Source organism: Nanorana parkeri, unplaced genomic scaffold, assembly GCF_000935625.1.
Source record: "Nanorana parkeri isolate BGI_ZX_2015 unplaced genomic scaffold, ASM93562v1 scaffold1622, whole genome shotgun sequence".
NCBI lineage: Eukaryota > Metazoa > Chordata > Amphibia > Anura > Dicroglossidae > Nanorana > Nanorana parkeri.
The window spans coordinates 111,381-129,220 of record NW_017307890.1 but is presented as its reverse complement, the minus strand read 5'-3'; the positions used below and the strand labels follow the sequence as shown (position 1 = coordinate 129,220).

The following is a 17,840-nucleotide window of genomic DNA, read 5'->3' as shown; positions in this document are numbered from 1 at the left end:
TTAAGGCCGTGACACACTGCACGCGAAGCAGCGCGGAGCGGTGGCGCGCTGCCTTTGCGAGCAGTGTGTCATGTCACTTTCTTCTCGGCACCTCAGCTTGCGAGAGCTCGCAGAGCTGAGCGTGCCGAGATGAACAATTTCAACCTCAGCCAATCGGCTCGCGCGTATAAACCGGCGCGACGGGATGCGACGTCTGGCCGGTTGTTACAGACGAGCCGATTGGCTGAAGGTGCAGTCAATCATCTGACTGCACTCAGCTCACACACTGCACGTGATGCTCCGTGCCGGAGAGCTTTGCTTCGCTCTGCACGGCTTCGCATGCAGTGTGTCACGGCCTTAAGAAGAAAAAAAAAAACCTAGCGCATGCTTCGGCACTAGGCTTCGGGGCATTTTGACAAGTACAAGTACTTGTCAAAATGACCTGTATCGGGCCCGATTCCGATGCTAGCATCGGTATCGGGACATCCCTAGTACGTATATCACCTTTTAAGTACTGGTATAGTTGGTTATGTGAGTAACCCTTAGTATGTTAGTCTTCCCCTTAATATTCCAAAATGTAGGGGGGTATTTTTTATGAATGAAAGATACAAAAATTTCGACAGTCCTACTCACATGTCCTGTTCATCCATTTGGAAGTATCCTCTTTTAATCTTTTCTGGTGGTTACGTAACTTTTTTCTTTTCCCCCGGAATAGAATCCAGGATATACCGCAGCCGAGGATATGTACGGAGGTTCCGCAGGATATCTCGGGAGCCAAACAGTCTTTTTGGCTACCGAGATATCGACGCTGCATACCGAAATGTTTGGATGACCCAGAGAATGTCAGACACATTGCTATAGTGTCTTGACCCACAGCGCCCTTCTGGCCCTCCAGATACATGTGGATTACCCTCACACACTCTCAATGTAAAAGACTGTTTGGCTCCCGAGATATCCTGCGGAACCTCCGTACATATCCTCGGCTGCGGTATATCCTGGATTCCATTACGAGGAAAAGAAAAAAGTTACGTAACCACCAGAAAAGATTAAAAGAGGATACTTCCAAATGGATGAACAGGACAGGTGAGTAGGACTGCCGACATTTTTTGTATCTTTCATTCATAAAAAATACCCCCCTACATTTTGGAATATTAAGGGGAAGACTCACATACTACGGGTTACTCACATAACCAACTATACCAGTACTTAAAAGGTGATATACACTGAGTGGCCAGATTATTATGACCACCTGACGTTTGTAGGCAAATTAGCTATAATTTTGCGCTGAAGTTGCTAGAGGGCCAGACCATTATAAATAGGGGAGCAGGTTGGTTTTTTTTTACATATTCCATTTTATTAATTTTTATAAAGATCATTAAAATTGACATACTACATTACATGATTTAGGTATCCAGGTACAGCTCATTCAATCCGGTGTTAACATTTCACAACAGTTCATTCTTATTTCTAATGTCAGATTGATTGACCATGTACCTAGTAGCTATTAACTTATGGCCTAAGAGGGCCCAATTAACAAAGGAAAAGACTTACAATAAAACTTAAGTAAAGAGAAAAAGAAGAAAAAAGGGAAGGGGGGGGGGAGAAGAAGTATGGGGGAGGTCCGGCAAACTTATCGAAATTCTTCACTAGAATACTTTACTAGAATAATTTGAGAAGGCCTTATGTGCTACCCCAGCGTCTATGACATTTTCCATTAGTCTCCCTATTATCCCGATATATGTCCATTCTATCCTGTATCCTCCGTATAGCCATGAGAGCTTTTGAAGTCATTCCATTGTTGCCAAGTAATTTCAAATTGTTTAGCCGTATCTCTCCGGATTGATGTCAATTCCTCCATCAGTCGATAATATTCAATTCTACTATACCACTCTCTCATAGTTGGAGTAGTATCTTTATTCCAATGTAGTGGTATCAAAATCTTAGCAGGAAGGAAGCAGGTTGTTTACCACGACAGTAGAAGTGATTTGTTTCTGAAGATACGGGGAAACAACGCGATGTAACAGCCTTGGAACGCGGGATGATTGTTGGCGCTCGGAGCCATGGAGCGAGTATCAGCAAAACAGCAGAATTCGTTAAATGTTCAAGAGCAGCTGTTGTTAAAGTGTTTAAAGACCGGACTGTCAGCCGAAAATCTGGGTCTGAACGTGCGAATTGTGGCCGTCAGCGACTAGTCAATGTTAGGGCAGAACGGGGGAGGGGCAAGACTGGTACAAGACAACAGAAGGGCAACAGTGCCGTGTCAGATTCCTCGCATCACTTTTCACCATCTCGTGGAGTCACGAGTACGAAGTACTGATGGGGGGGTCATAATAATCTGGCCACTCAGTGTACTTACTGTAAAAAATGAGAACTTTCAGAATCCTCTTTGGAATAACATATATCTGATCCAGGACACTACACAGGAAAGGAGTTGATTGATTGTTTGGAAACATTCTGACAAACTATCTACAAAATATCAAATCCCTTCACTATGGTAATTGAATACATCAAAGGAGCTCCTATTCAGTATCTCACTGCTAAATAGAGGCATATACAAATGAGATTAGGTGGCGACCTGTGAGATTTTTTGATTGTTTTCAAATTTATGTGGTATATAGTGAACCTGGGGTTAATCCCTTTCCACCCGGAGTGCATGCGATCTTGACTAGAAAGCTATTTTTTTTTTCATGGTCTTGATATTTATGCGCCTAAACACACGGGGTCTATATATCCTAACCAAAAAAATATTAATTATAGTCAGTATTGTTTTGTCATGATTTTAATGGTGACAGTAGGAGTTTTGCTGTGTTTACTATTTATAAATAAAAAGTTTTTCTACTATTGCCAATTTTTGTCCGTCCCGATCTATAGTTAACCCTTGGACTGTCTTTACTATAAAGTCAGTCCGATCCTGTGTTTCTGTATATGCTATTTGCCGGTTACTGATATGGTAGACAGACTTTTCTAAAGGGTAATATATAGAGCTTTAAATCTTCAGAAGTAAAACAACTCTATCTTGTTCTGAATTGTTGCTCAGGCCCAAGGAAGGACCACATGTCTCCATATACCGACTGTACCATGTATTTCCAAGGGCTCTGACAAAGTAGTGGCAAATCATGAGGAAGCTAGAAAAGTGGCTTTTCTTGGGGGGGTGTGTGCTGGGGGGGGTTGTTGTCCTATCAAGAGAACCTGTCACTCTTCCCTGAATGGACAAAGCCCCTGATTCTCTTTAATCTTGACTTAGATAAAGTTAAGGCCTCTGTATATGGTTTAGGCTTAGGGTCCTCCCAAGAACAAAATAACTGATTCAATGAGAAGAGATACATTTAGGCACTTAGCCCTTAGTAATCAGATAATATTGCAATGATTGAGTACCTTTAAGACCTACCTATCTGTTTCTGTTTGAACAGCCTTCTGTCCAGTAGACAAATCCAGCACCTACTTTAAGCTGTCTGAGTTACAATGGAGAATGGTTCTACCACCATGAAGGACCTTCAGCTTCTTGGACTTCAAGAGATGGAAGGACTTAAATATTTTTACTGCCCCCTTCTTAGTGTTATCTATTTGTGTAGTTTGATGTTGAGTATTTTAATTGCGTTTGTGGTATCGACTAACCGCAGCCTTCACGAACCCATGTACATTCTCATATGTAACCTGGTGCTCAACGGCATTGTTGGCAGCTCCTCGTTTTTCCCAAAATTAGTGACGGACCTTTGGACTTCCTCCAAGACCATTTCCCGTGATGGCTGCCTGACCCAAAGTGTATTCATCATGGATTGTGCCTTCTTCGAGATGATGACTTTCTCACTTATGGCGTATGACCGTTATTTGGCTGTGTGCCACCCACTGCACTATAATGTCCTAATGACCAACGCAACAGTAATCAAAGTTTTGATCAGCTTTTCTGTGGCCTTGTTTCTCTTACTTTTGGTAACTTTTCTCTTAACAATAAGACTTCCACTTTGTGGGACACAAATCAAGAACATTTTCTGTGATAACAATTCAATTTTTATCTTGGCCTGCACGGACACGTCTGTGAATAATATATATGGAACAATTCTTGCCATTGGGCTCTTAGGTTCCATGTTGATAATCATTGTCTTTTCCTATGTGCGGACCTATATTGCCTGTCTTGGATTGTCTAAAGAGTCACGCCACAAGGTATTGTACACCCTGGCCACACACTTGATTATTTTTTCGGTTTTCTTCCTTGGCTTTTTCTTTATGTTCATCCGACACAGAGTGGGCAGCATGAACTTACCTGTCAGCGCCCATGTTGGGTTATCTATGCCTGCCCTTGTGGTTCCTCCACTCATGAACCCTCTCATTTTTGGGGTAAGGACGAAGGCCCTGAAAATAAAAATGGGTCACCTTTTTAAAAGTTGGATTGACTTCTGAAACCTCGAACACCAAATAAAATGGAAACTAAAATGATGAGAAAAAGATCATGTGACTTTGTTGTTGACATTGTGAGTTTCTTCAGGATAAGTCTACTTTTTGACCATGGCTCATCAACCCTAATAACATACATAACTCTATTTGAATTTCAAGGTTTAACAAGTACCCCCTGCTGGGGGTCAGCTCATCTCAAGTACCCCCTGCTGTGGGTCAGCTCATCTCATGTACCACCTGATGTGGGTCAGCTCATCTCATGTACCCCCTGCTGTGGGTCAGCTCATCTCAAGTACCCCCTGATGTGGGTCAGCTCATCTCAAGTACCCCCTGCTGTGGGTCAGCTCATCTCATGTACCACCTGATGTGGGTCAGCTCATCTCATGTACCCCCTGCTGTGGGTCAGCTCATCTCAAGTACCCCCTGATGTGGGTCAGCTCATCTCATGTACCCCCTGCTGTGGGTCAGCTCATCTCACGTACCCCCTGTCACTTATACAGTTATGTCCTGGACCTCTTAAACCTTTATAAAAGCTTCCAAACAATGAACAAATGAAGAACCTACATTAATTTATAATTTGGATAAACCATTTTGAATGAACTTTATCAGGCAGTACTACCCCCTGAACCTGTAACCCCCCTGGAGTATTGTTGAAATAAATTTTAGACAAATTTGTTGGACTGAAATAGTCGAAGGTTGATTCTAATAGAGGTATTTGTGCAGAAAAGCGGATATAGTGCTAACCAATCTGTAAGATCCAACTGTTGTTGTTGTGTACATCTTCTAGGAGTGGAATCCACCCTAATGCAGTTGGGACACAGAGATGTGTAGGGCTGGAATGTGTTCACTGTGAGCCAACCGTCACATATTTCACATCCAGACATGTATGGCTATAGGTGGTCCTCAGCATCTCTAACTAAATAGTGCCCAAGCTACAGACCCCTTCCAGCCTTGAGGTCCACTTAAAGATACAAGATATGTGTGGTCTGCATCCCTTGTCAATGACAGCAAAGTTAGGATCACATAGTCACACTCAGTCTATTGCCTTGTGCGAGCAGCAGTATGAAGTAGATGCATGTAAACATTGGGACAAATCCTGCAGGACCCGATACCATATCTCAGCAAGTATCCCATTGAAGTCATTCTCCTTCTAACGGGACCCCAGAGATTGACAAGCAGCAAAATCTTGGGAGATGACCCTCCAGCACAGAGCAGGATCAATGATTTCCACTCAGGATTTGAGCTACTCGCCTTTCCCCAGGGTCTCGGCTGAAGAAATGTGACATCACCCTTATCTAGGTGCTGTGGGCAGAAGCCTGGGGGCAAGGTAAGTTCATTATGCTACCTGTAAGGTTCCCATTCACAAGGGATTCATGCAGCTGAAGAACCTACAGATTCCTGTGGCTGGAATGCCAGGTGCCCCCATTCAGATGTGGCCATTGAAGTAAATGACAAGGTGGAAGCATCACTGCAGGATTATGTGCGGTTCGGTATTGATGGTTGTCGCTGGACGCATCTATCCAGAGACAATCTACCCTGAACCACATGTAATCATATCGAGTCCGATTGCATGCGGATTGCCGACCCTGACATTTAAAAGGAGAACTATGAGACGAGTGAAACTCACTCATCCTCATAGTTCGAGCCGACGAAACTGTCACACGTCGGCTCAATAGATGGGAAAGCGAGCGATCATGTCCCAGCAGAGAGCCATACTGTCACTAACGGTTCCCCCCCCCCCGGGTTTCCCCCCCCCCCCCCTCCCCTGTCCGATCCTCCAGCGCTGACCGGCGGAACGTACGGGGAGGGGGCGGGTACAACTGGCTCTGCCCTATAGATAGGCCGAGTCAGCGGTCAATCACCCAGCTTGGTGGATCTCGACAGTAATGTCGGGATCCGTCCCGGCTGCGGCGGTCTCAGTATACCGCAAGCTGTAGATTGCTATATACTGAGCTTAGGGTGACGGGAGGACGCTAGTTTGTGTCCTCCCGTGACCCTTAGGAGAAGTATGGGAAAAGCACTGACCCCATAGTTCTCCTCTTTTAATTCAATAGGTACAGCAGCCACATCCGAACGCGGGACGCCTGAGATTCCAGCTTCAGGAATATGTAGGTTCTTGCTGAGGGAATCCCAGGTTGCCCCTTGTGAATAGAGACTAAAGGTTACCGAACTGCAGCACAGAAAAAAAAAATCAGGCCCCCTGTCCTTTCAGATAGTGCTGTGTGGCAGAGCTGCCTAAATCTCTGGAATGGATGTTGGACACAAATACAAGTCTTTTGGCAGAAAAAAGGACTCCCATATATTTATTTAATCTGTGTATCAAGCTGAACTCCAGGTATAAGTTGATATGCACAAGTACACTGGTCCAACTTGCCCCAATGCAAGTGTGCTTATGACATACTGTACCTGATCAGCCGCTGAAGATCCTGTAGTAGCCGAAGCTACTCCAGTACTGGCCGCGATCTATCAGGTCCTGTGCTTAGCTGAGCGGATTCCGCGCTGTTCTTAAAAACACAGGGAGGCGCTCGCTCGGCACAGCGGCCATTTAGAGAACACCCGTTATTTTGATGAATGAATACAAGGTGTTCTCTGATTGAACAAGGGGTGGTGACAGCACAATCCGCCCCTCGTCTAATTTTGTTACGTCTAATCATAGATTGCCTTGTATTCATTGATATCAAAAATAATAGGCATTCTCTGAATGGCCGCTGTGCAGAGCGAGTGACCTCCTGGGTTTTTACACAGAGGTAAAGCCATACTGCTCGGGGTGCATTACAGGACCTAGACGATGGTGACCAGTACTGTAGTAGTAATTCCAAAAGATGTCACCAGCACTCCAAAAGTAGATTGATTCAATATATTTTAATGACAACGATCATTCAAAATCACAAGTACTTTCGGGGCCACGTTGGGTCCCCGTCATCAGGCTCAGAATCTGAGCCTGATGACGGGGACCCAACGTGGCCCCGAAAGTACTTGTGATTTTGAATGACCGTTGTCATTAAAATATATTGAATCTACTTTTGGAGTGCTGGTGACATCTTTTGGAATTACTACTTGACTACACGGTGCCTCCGTGGTCACTACAAGCACCCTATTACAGACATCATCTCCTAGGAGATCCGGTAAGGAGTGCAGGAAGATACACACAATTTTGTACAGTACTGTAGTAGCTCCCGCTACAACAGGATCCCCGGTGGACGATCAGGTATGACATACTTACAATGGGCCAAACAGGACCAGTGTAAGCATGCATAATCATTTATATCTGGAGTTCAGCTTTAAAGCCAGATTAAATGTCCGGGTAAAGTTACAGGTTTAGTGCCGGTGTTCTATCGAAAGTTCCAACTTGTCGAGATCTCCAACTGCCTGACTTCCGGTTTAGTTAGAAGAGATTTGGCCGAGAAGGCTCGACTGCACGTGTCCCACCTGCGGCATTTCCCTATACACATACTACAGAGCAATAAAGTATTAAAATGAACTAGGGTCAGACTAATCCAGCACGTTATTCATCTGAGTTGCCCCACTAAATATGGCCGCCGCTTGAGTGGGGCAACTCAGATGAATAACGTGCTGGATTAGTCTGACCTTAGTTTATTTTAATACTTTATTGCTGTGTAGTATGTGTATAGGGAAATGCCGCGGCTGGCTCACGTGCAGTAGAGCCTTCTCGGCCAAACCTTTTACTTCTAACTAAACTATAAGTCAGGTCGTTGGAGATTTCGAGGGGTTGGAGTGTTACTAAACTGGAAGTCAGGTCGTTGGAGATCTCGAGGGGTTGGAGTGTTACTAAACTGGAAGTCAGGTCGTTGGAGATCTCGAGGGGTTGGAGTGTTACTAAACTGGAAGTCAGGTCGTTGGAGATCTCGAGGGGTTGGAGTGTTACTAAACTGGAAGTCAGGTCGTTGGAGATCTCGAGGGGTTGGAGTGTTACTAAACTGGAAGTCAGGTCGTTGGAGATCTCGAGGGGTTGGAGTGTTACTAAACTGGAAGTCAGGTCGTTGGAGATCTCGAGGGGTTGGAGTGTTACTAAACTGGAAGTCAGGTCGTTGGAGATCTCGAGGAGTTGGAGTGTTACAGAACACCGGCAGGTAGATCAGGTGTGTCGGTGGTCTAGCGGTCAGGTTAGGATTGGTAGTTCAAAGTCCGCCATAGAGAACTAGCTGGCTGTAAAAACCAACATCCTGTACAAAAAGACATCAAACATCATCATGTAACAAAAACAAAAAGGTGCGCTATAAAAAAAAATCCTGCCACCATGCGTCTAGAAATGTTCCGCCCAAACAGGAACACAAAAACGTCACCATGAGCCGAGGTTCAAACAGTATAACCAGAGTTTATTGAAACACAAAGTCCACAATATCACAATAAAAAAAGAAGAACATAAAAGTTTACAGCGGTAGACGTCTATAGAAAAAGAAACAAATCATCGTTATGATCGTGATGAAGAAAAAAGCAAAAAACGAAAGAAAAGCAAACGGATTCCAATAACAGCTAAATCGTTTTTCTGGTCACCGGGTCGGTATACATACACCGCGCCTAATCAATACCGAGGCCTGGAAAGCTGCACACGGCCCGCGAGGAGGTGCAATGGCCGACAAATCTGAATATGGACTGCGATTAATTAAAGCCGTACTGAGTACATATGCATGCTTGTACTTTTCAGAGGTCCGATATTGTTCTATGTACAATCCTTGTTTTATTGATTGCATGTAATATTCTCATTTTCTGAGATTGTGGATTTGGGGTTTTCATGAGCTGTAAGCCATAATCATTACAATGATGACAAATCACGGCTTGAATTATCTTGCTTTGCATGTAATGAGTCTCTCTCATATATTAGTTTCACCGCATAAGTTGCATTAGTGAAATAAATGAACTTTGCACGATATTCTAATTATTCGAGTTTCACCTGTATTCATTTCCTGAATAAAAAGAGAAAATCGAGCCGAGATTAGATATTGTCACGGTGTATTTATGGGAACAGAACTCGTTATATACGGATTGTCTTTAGTATAATGCTCAGAGCAGCTTATAGTTCACGGCTATCTATCGGCCATTTAATCATTAAAATTAGGGATGCACCCATAACGTTTTTTTGGTATCGAGTACCGATATTTTCTTTTCGGTACTCAATACAGAATACCGATAGCGGAAGTCCCATTAAGGAAGCCGGGCGGCGTGTAATGACTCCCGATCAGCCGGAAAGCTGTCTCCATGCTCCCTCATCATCAGGTGACGAGGAAGCATGGAGTCGGTTTTCTAGCCAAACAGGAAGCCGGGGGCCGGGTAATGACTCGACGCCCAGCTTCCTGATTGGCCAGCTTCCCTACCAGTCAGGAAGCTAGACGGCGAGTCATTACACGCTGTCCGGCTTCCCGATTGGCTGGGAAGCCCGCTCCATGCTCCCTGGTGACGAGGGAGCATGGAGCCAGCTTCCTGGCCAATCAGGAAGCTAAGGGGCAAGTCATTACCTGCCCCCCCAGCTTCCTGGCTTGACCGGGAAGCCCGCTCCATGCTTCCTGGTGACGAGGGAGCATGGAGCTGCTTCCCAGGCAATCAGGAAGCCGGGCAGCATGTAATGACTCATTGCCCGGCTTCCCGATACCGGAAGTTCCGGTATCAGGCAAGACATTGGGAGCATTTGGGCAAGTACAAGTACTCGCACAAATACTCTGTATCGGCAGCAATACTAGTATCGGTATTTGGTGCATCCCTAATTAAAAATCGTCGGCAGTATCCTCCAATGGGATCGGTGTACAGGAAGTACAATGTGCGTAGGAAAACCTCTCCCCAGGGACAGAACTTTATCTCCATTATTCTTCGTCCTGATCTTTAATGAAATCGCTATATAAAAGTATTTATTCATACAACACGTTAAAAAGGAAAGCAGCTTCCTCCCCCCGGACAGACATCAGGAACTGTATGTAGCTGTGCCAGAAGCACTCCCATTTGATAATTGGATAACGCTGTGACCCCCGAGATACGACATCAAATAAATGACAATATGGACACAGAAAGCAATGTACAGAGATCAGTGACAACAAAGTCATTTCTTCTTCGCAGAGCGCAGAGGACGTCTCTGACATAAGAGGATGAACCAAGAGAAATCAAATTCAAATTAGAAAAGATTGAGACTACACAAGCTTCGCTCCTGCGCTATTCTACAGCAAAGCGGCGCTGGGTGCGAATGTGCGTTCATTGTGCGTTGGCTTTATTTACACTATTGCATCTTCAGTCTGGATTGAGGACGGTTCGAAAACCACGCAATAAAGCATCGCTAAAATCTTTGCGTTTACAATCATTTCTGTTCAATTACCTTCATTCACGTCGATCGCAGCGCCCCGCCAGCGCGCTCACAATGGTTTGAGGGCATTCGGAAAATGTTTCCTTCCCCTAAACGCATCCAGAACAATCTTTTGGGGGTTGCGCGGGCAGCTGTCACCGGCTGGTGATTCTTACGCAATGTGCCAATTTTGCAAATATTTGTAATAAAACATTTACAACATTAGAAAACCTTTTTTTTGGTTTTTCCCTTTACAGAGGCAACAATTATCCCAACAACTAGTAACTAGAAAACCCGATCTGGTCTAATACGCTGTATTCGTATGTGGTGAGAAGGGCGAGGGACTGTTAGCAGTTCTCCATTTATATGTATCATGATGAAGCCTTTACATACACCGATCCGCCATAACATTCTGACCACTAAGAGGAAGTGAATAACATATTCTTGTTACAATGACACCTGGAAGGGGGGGATATATTACAATGACACCTGGAAGGGGGGATATATTACAATGACACCTGGAAGTGGGGGGGATATATTACAATGACACCTGGAAGTGGGGGGGAGGGGGGTATTACAATGACACCTGGAAGTGGATATATTAGGCAGTAAGTGAACATTGTGTCCCTGAAGTTGATGGGTTGAAAGCAGTAATCATGGGCAAAAGTGTGAGGATTTGAGCGACTTTGAGAAGGGCCAAAATGGAGTGATGACTAGACGACTGGGTCAGAGGTAACTCCAAACCTGCAGCTCTTGTGGCATGTTCCCGGTCTGCAGTGGTCATGACCGACCAAAAGGTGACTTGGCCTCCAAATTCTGCAGATCTCAGTCTGTGGGATGTGCTGGGAAAACCAGTACGATCCATGGATGCCGATCACCTCACAACTTACAGAGCTTCAAGGATCTGCTACTGACAGCTTGGTGCCAGATAGCACAGCACACCTTCAGAGGTCTAGTGCGGTCCATGCCTGGAAAAGGGGACCTACTCAGTATTAGGTGGGTGGTCATAATGTTATGGCTGATCAGTGTATCTGTAGTGCGGCCCCTTACCCTTGTTACAGGCCACTTCTCCTGCCGCCTCCAATAGCACATTCTGAAGTTACAATGGCCATCAAGAAACCTACTGCCTGACAACCAGCCATGAAGACACACCGCACAATGCAGGAGACACCAAAGAGCCGGAAATCATCATTCTTGGGTTTTTGATGTCCTCTGCATTGCGAGTCACGTTTTTTTGTTATGCAGAAGAGAAAAACAGCTGGGGTTGTTGTCTATGGCAACCAATAAGAAGTCTTCCTTCATTTCTCTACAAAATGGATGCTGGTGGATACAACTCAAGTCTTTGTATTCTCCAGCTTTCCTGATTGGGCCCCAGAGCAAGCAGTGATGGCACCTGCTCCTCATCTTACATAGTAAGGTGCCTGGCTGTGTCTCACAAATGAAGAAGACACGGGATTCTATCGCATGGCCTAAATCATCTCATTCAGAACAGAAGCTGACTAACCAGCTGCTGGAAAAGCAATAGAAGGGCTTGAAGAGCAACCCGCCATAAAGGGAACCTGTGTCTTGCACATTCAGGGCTCATGCACATGGGGGGGGCAAGTGGAAAGTGGCAATAGACACAATTCACAGAGCTCCAGCACCAGGATAAGGAAACGTATTTTCAATGGAGTCTAATGAGATATGAAGATTACAGTCATGTGGTTTAAAATAAAGATCCCTATCCTAGTGATGAAGCTTTGTGAATTAATCCTCATGTCTCTTCAAGGACCCCCCGCAGCATGCGTCAGCCCTCTCTGCACCCATGCAGCACTGAAGGAGGGGAGAGTGTTGCATGCCTCCACATACCTGGAAGTACTCAGTAGATTACTTCTTTCCACGGGTTGAAATCGATGGTGGAGGATCATGAGGAAGTATAAGAAGCACATGTGGGAAGTACGAACAACAGGGAGGAAGGGGGTCTATTAAGTAAATCTGTTTGCCCTAAAAGGGGCAAAGTACAGGTTCTCTTTAGCCAAGTGGTCCCTTGCTGTCAATAGGAAGAGAATAAGGTAAGGTGTGCTTTCGTTGGAAAAAAAATAAATCATATATGTCTCATGTTGAACTAGAGCAAGGGTGGGCAAACTCCAGCCTTCCAGCTGTGGTGGTGTATCCTTCATGCATCTGCCTCTAGGAAAGTGGTTCTCAACCTTTCTAGGGCCGGGACCCCTTGGTAACATTTGCCAAGTTGTGGTGACCCCACACTACTAGTATCTAGCCCAGTGCGAGCTCTGTGGCGCCCAGTGCGGGCTCTGTGGCGCCCAGTGCGGGCTCTGTGGCGGCCAAGCACTCACCTCCCCTCACTCGTGCCTGCTCCCCGCTCTCTGATCCTCTCTGGTCACTGCTGCTGCAGCGCTATCCAGGAGTACTGACACTGCTGCGCTAGGAGGAGGCTGGGGAGCCTCTTACCTAGAGCAGCACAAGGCAAATGGGGACCCTCTTAACTCTGGGTTGCGACATACTTTTGGGTCACGACCCATAGGTTGAGAACCACTGCTCTAGGAGTCATGCCTATGGCTGTCAAAGCCTTGTAATGTCTCATGGGATTTGTAGTTGTACCCCAGCTAGAGGGCCGGAGTTTGCCCACCCCTGAACGAGAGGATATGAGATTCCCGTCTGGAATCATTTACTATCTAAATGAACTCATTCACAGTTACCACGTCCTGCTAATTTCTCCATAGAGATAGTGGCACCCAATTCCATGCAAGAGTCTCTGTGTGCAATACTTCCCACAGTTAAAAGTGGATGTTTTCACCCCCTCGGGGGGCCCTGACACAGCCTGTCCATTGAAGCCCCTGTCTATGACAAGCCAAAGGTGCTGCAAAAAGCAGTATGAAGTTCCATTTCTCAGTATAGAGAGATGAATTCTGATTGGTTGCCTTTTCAGACAGCAACTGAAGCTGTGAGGGGCTTTCACTGGAGCTAAGGATATGTCCCCTGCCATAGAGCAAAGATATAGAGGAGGAGAGGCTTCTGTATGTCATCTGTCCCTTTACTATAAGGCAACATTCCAAAGGCACATCGTCATAACTATACATTGCATTGCCGCGACACTAAACATACCAAGAAACACATTGGCTACAGCATGCAAACTCAACCTATCCCAGCACGGCATGCATAATGGGGCTCGGTGTTCCTCATCGGTTGGCCTGCAGCCCATACACATCTCACCGACCATACAAATAATTATGAATATTGGGTTTAATTCTGCGAGCCTCCCATCAGGAAATGTCAGACAAGGTGCAGTGATCTCTCTCAACCTCAGCACAGCCACAATCGTCTTTTCTGTCTGCTATTTTATCACGGCATGACCCCCCAGGTCCATGTAACCGCTCGCTATGTAACAGGTCATATAGCCGCAAGGGGAGGGGGGGGAAGAGAGCGAGTGAGGGCAAGCGGGGGGAAGAGAGCGAGTGTGGCAAGCGGGGGGAGAGAGCGAGTGAGGGCAAGCGGGGGGAGAGAGCGAGAGAGAGCGAGTGAGGGCAAGCGGGGGAGAGCGAGTGAGGGCAAGCGGGGGAGAGAGCGAGGAAAAAAGACCCAGAGAGGAGGGAGAAGGAAATTGCTGAGAATGAGAGAGAAAACCCATATTTAGCCTGCAGCTATCCCTATCTGATGGTCTCTTCTATAGTTCTTTATATCTCTAGCCAGGTAAAGAAAAATAATAAAGGTTTAGGATCCAGAAAAGAAGCCATGCAGAAGCTCCAGACCTGGCGGGACTCCCCTCCAAGTACTTGCAGTAAACCGTTAATATTGTTCTTAGGATCCTACAGACCAGGAATCTCCCAGTACAGGCCGGGATGTCATGTAAGCAAAAGATTTCTGCATCAGGGTCACTGAAAGCTCCAGGGGTCCTGTTGGGTTTACAAAAAATTTCTTCTTCCACCTAAAACTTAGAAATAGGCAACTTTACCTTTTAAAGCAAATGATAAAACAGTGCAATTTCTGCCTCACTTGAATCTTACGCCTTACTGTAGCAAACCGCTACAAGCTCAAAATAAAAAATCTGCTGTAATAGATTCTAGCCACAAGATGGCGCTGAAGACGCACGTTATTGGGGAATAATCCGCGTCTATACGTTACTCCAGCTTCGAATGCGTCTTAATACATACTACTAATGCATATAATACAAATTCTAATGCAGCCTTTAATGTATACTGAGAAGCGAGCATTGGAAAGAACACACTTCTAGCACCTAAACAAAGTCATCAAAAGAATAGACATCACTAAGGAACTCGGCCTCGATTGGCCACCCAGCATCATGGATATCATGGGACAGCGCTGAACATTCGATTGATCTGTGACTGCTGAGCTATGCTGATGAAAGTAAAAGGACTGTGACCTAAAAGGGGCCCCCGCTGTGCATCATAGGCCTCTCCACTCCCCCATTAGCACAGTGAACTACCTACAGTTGAAGTCTGCTGTAACTATGCAGGCCGGACTGCTAAAATATAGGCCGCATCTGGTGACGGCCCACGACACCAAGTATCATGGAGCCAACGCTTAAAGAGACCCTGTCACCTAGTTCCAAGAGCAGTTTGGATAACGGAACAAGAACGCAGTCATTGCCTTCCTAAAGGTGCTTGCGACATCACTGTGCTAGGATGATCAAAAGTCCCATCGCACTCCTGACCGGAGAATACCCAACGCAGCAGGGCGGGTGCAGCAGCAACAACGGATGCCTCCGCAAAAACGTACAAAAATAGAAATAAGTCACTTGCACTCCAAAAATAATGAAGTCAATAAGGTTTTATTGACCCAAGGTGTTGTCGATTGGGTCAATAAAACCTTATTGACTTCATTATTTTTGGAGTGCAAGTGACTTTCGATTTCTGTGCTATGATGAGGTCACCATTTTTTTTTTGGGGGGGGGGGAGGGAGATGGGCTTGAAGATGTATTTGAATCCAATGCAAGGAGCTAAATACGATGAGATACAAATGTGTGCGGTTCTACCGGCCGGAGGATTCGGCCAGTCTTGTGATTCCCACACTGCACTGCCAAGCAGGTAAAATGTCTCCTGATACAGCTTGGCAGCATCCAATGTCACCTCTCTGCCACCAGTCTGATCATTAGGCAAGGAAGCAGCATCATGGCCGATGTCCAATGACCAGCGTGGTGACCCAGGAAGTAGAAACGCTGAACCAGGAAGCAGCTGAGTGCTGTCTGGGTCACAAGACTGGAATCACAAATCAGGAGAAACCGTAAGAATAAATCTATTTCAGCATTGGATTTCAATCTGTGGGCAGACCTTAAACGGCTCCCTCCATTATGCCCACGGGACATGCACTTCGAGGTACTGGTATATAGAATACTGTTCCTCTATCTCCTGACACTGTCGGGCTCTTGGTCCATGACCGAGTGCCCGACTTTTTAGAGGGGGGGTGACACCAAAATGACGCTCAGTCATTTTGGAGTCACCCCTGCAATGGTGTCGCCTGGGTACGGGCCGCACCCCCCGCGTGATGCCACTGATAGTATACTCTCCATACCCTCCTTTGGTCACAGTCTTGCGGCTTGCCACCACGTCTCCGGTGCCTAATGAGGAAACCACTATGAGCCTATAATCCGTATTCCGATCCTGAGAGCAGAATCAGTGAAACACGACAGTATAATACTAAAACTAGGAGCACAGCACCAAATACAGATAAACGTCTCGTCTCCATCTACATCAAACACACAAACAGAAAAAAAGTACAGAAATGAATAAATAACAAAAACATCAAAAACAACAGAAAAACTGCTTTGTATCGCTCGCAGCTTCCCAATATGGATCGGAGGGAAGACAGGAAGCCATTGTGTCACTTCATTAGAAACGGTTTAAAGTGAAGTCATCAAGGCAGTGCGGCCCCCGCGGGCCCAGGCAAGCAAAATGGCTTCCTCCTCCTCTGCGCAGATCACAGACATTGGAGCACTGAAGAGACCCTGTCGTGCTGCCCATTTCGGAAAACGTGATGGGTTCAGTGCGCATGCTTGCGGCCAATCACGGAGTCCCAGCACTCACATGACTACAGGAGGGCTGAGGTCACTGTACTCTATAAGCTCCGACACTGACGTTTGCTGTGGTAGTCGCAACACAGGAAGGCTCCACAAGTGAGCACTGTGAGGGCGGGTATAAGGGGGACAAGGGGGCCGGGCATTAACCAGACCCAATCACTTTGGCCTGAGTGAGCAAGGTGACAGGGTCTCTAAAGAACAAGTCTCACCGCAATTTCTAAATCGTTGTGGAATCCCCCAGGGGACCGGATGCATGTAGAACTTGGTCCCGGTTCTGATCAGTGGGTACATTATGCAATCAAATTCAATACCTTTTGTTTCTGTAGGTTGTCAGCTCCACCCCAGGCTGAAGCACCATTTATGAGCATTCCTATGAGGGAGTCACAGCACAGCACTTGAACTTGTGTCCCCAGCAAGTCAATTGTGCAGCAATGCTCCTCTGTCTCTACCTGCACCTGGCAACAAGCTTGTCGGAAAGCATAAACACGTACACAGGTGTCGCGCTGACAGGCTCCCCACTCACTGGTTTGCTTGTATATGAGTGCTTGTATCCAGTGCGCTCCTACAACCAGAGACAAGCACTTGTATCCAGTGCGTGCCTACTGCCAGAGACAAGCACTTGTATCCAGTGCGCTCCTACAGCCAGAGACAAGCACTTGTATCCAGTGCGCTCCTACAGCCAGAGACAAGCACTTGTATCCAGTGCGCTCCTACAGCCAGAGACAAGCACTTGTATCCAGTGCGCGCCTACTGCCAGAGACAAGCACTTGTATCCAGTGCGCGCCTACTGCCAGAGACAAGCACTTGTATCCAGTGCGCGCCTACTGCCAGAGACAAGCACTTGTATCCGGTGCGCGCCTACTGCCAGAGACAAGCACTTGTATCCGGTGCGCGCCTACTGCCAGAGACAAGCACTTGTATCCAGTGCGCTCCTACAGCCAGAGACAAGCACTTGTATCCAGTGCGCTCCTACTGCCAGAGACAAGCACTTGTATGCGGTGCGCGCCTACTGCCAGAGACAAGCACTTGTATCCAGTGTGCTCCTACAGCCAGAGACAAGCACTTGTATGCGGTGCGCTCCTACTGCCAGAGACAAGCACTTGTATCCGGTGCGTGCCTACTGCCAGAGACAAGCACTTGTATCCAGGGCGC

At 46.3% G+C, this 17,840-nt stretch overlaps 1 protein-coding gene across 1 annotated transcript; it reads left to right on the top strand.

Annotated features, from left to right (window-relative positions):
- The first annotated feature begins 3,441 nt into the window (after positions 1 to 3,441).
- Positions 3,442 to 4,377, top strand: LOC108799060 (olfactory receptor 52Z1-like). Its single transcript, XM_018570878.1, has one exon. The coding sequence runs from the start codon at positions 3,442 to 3,444 to the stop codon at positions 4,375 to 4,377; it is 936 nt and encodes a 311-aa protein (XP_018426380.1).
- Positions 4,378 to 17,840: the final 13,463 nt, after the last annotated feature.

What these genes read in the sequence shown, in the direction of transcription:
- LOC108799060 (XM_018570878.1), top strand. Translation starts at nt 3,442, where the DNA reads ATGGAGAATGGTTCTACCACCATGAAGGACCTTCAGCTTCTTGGACTT.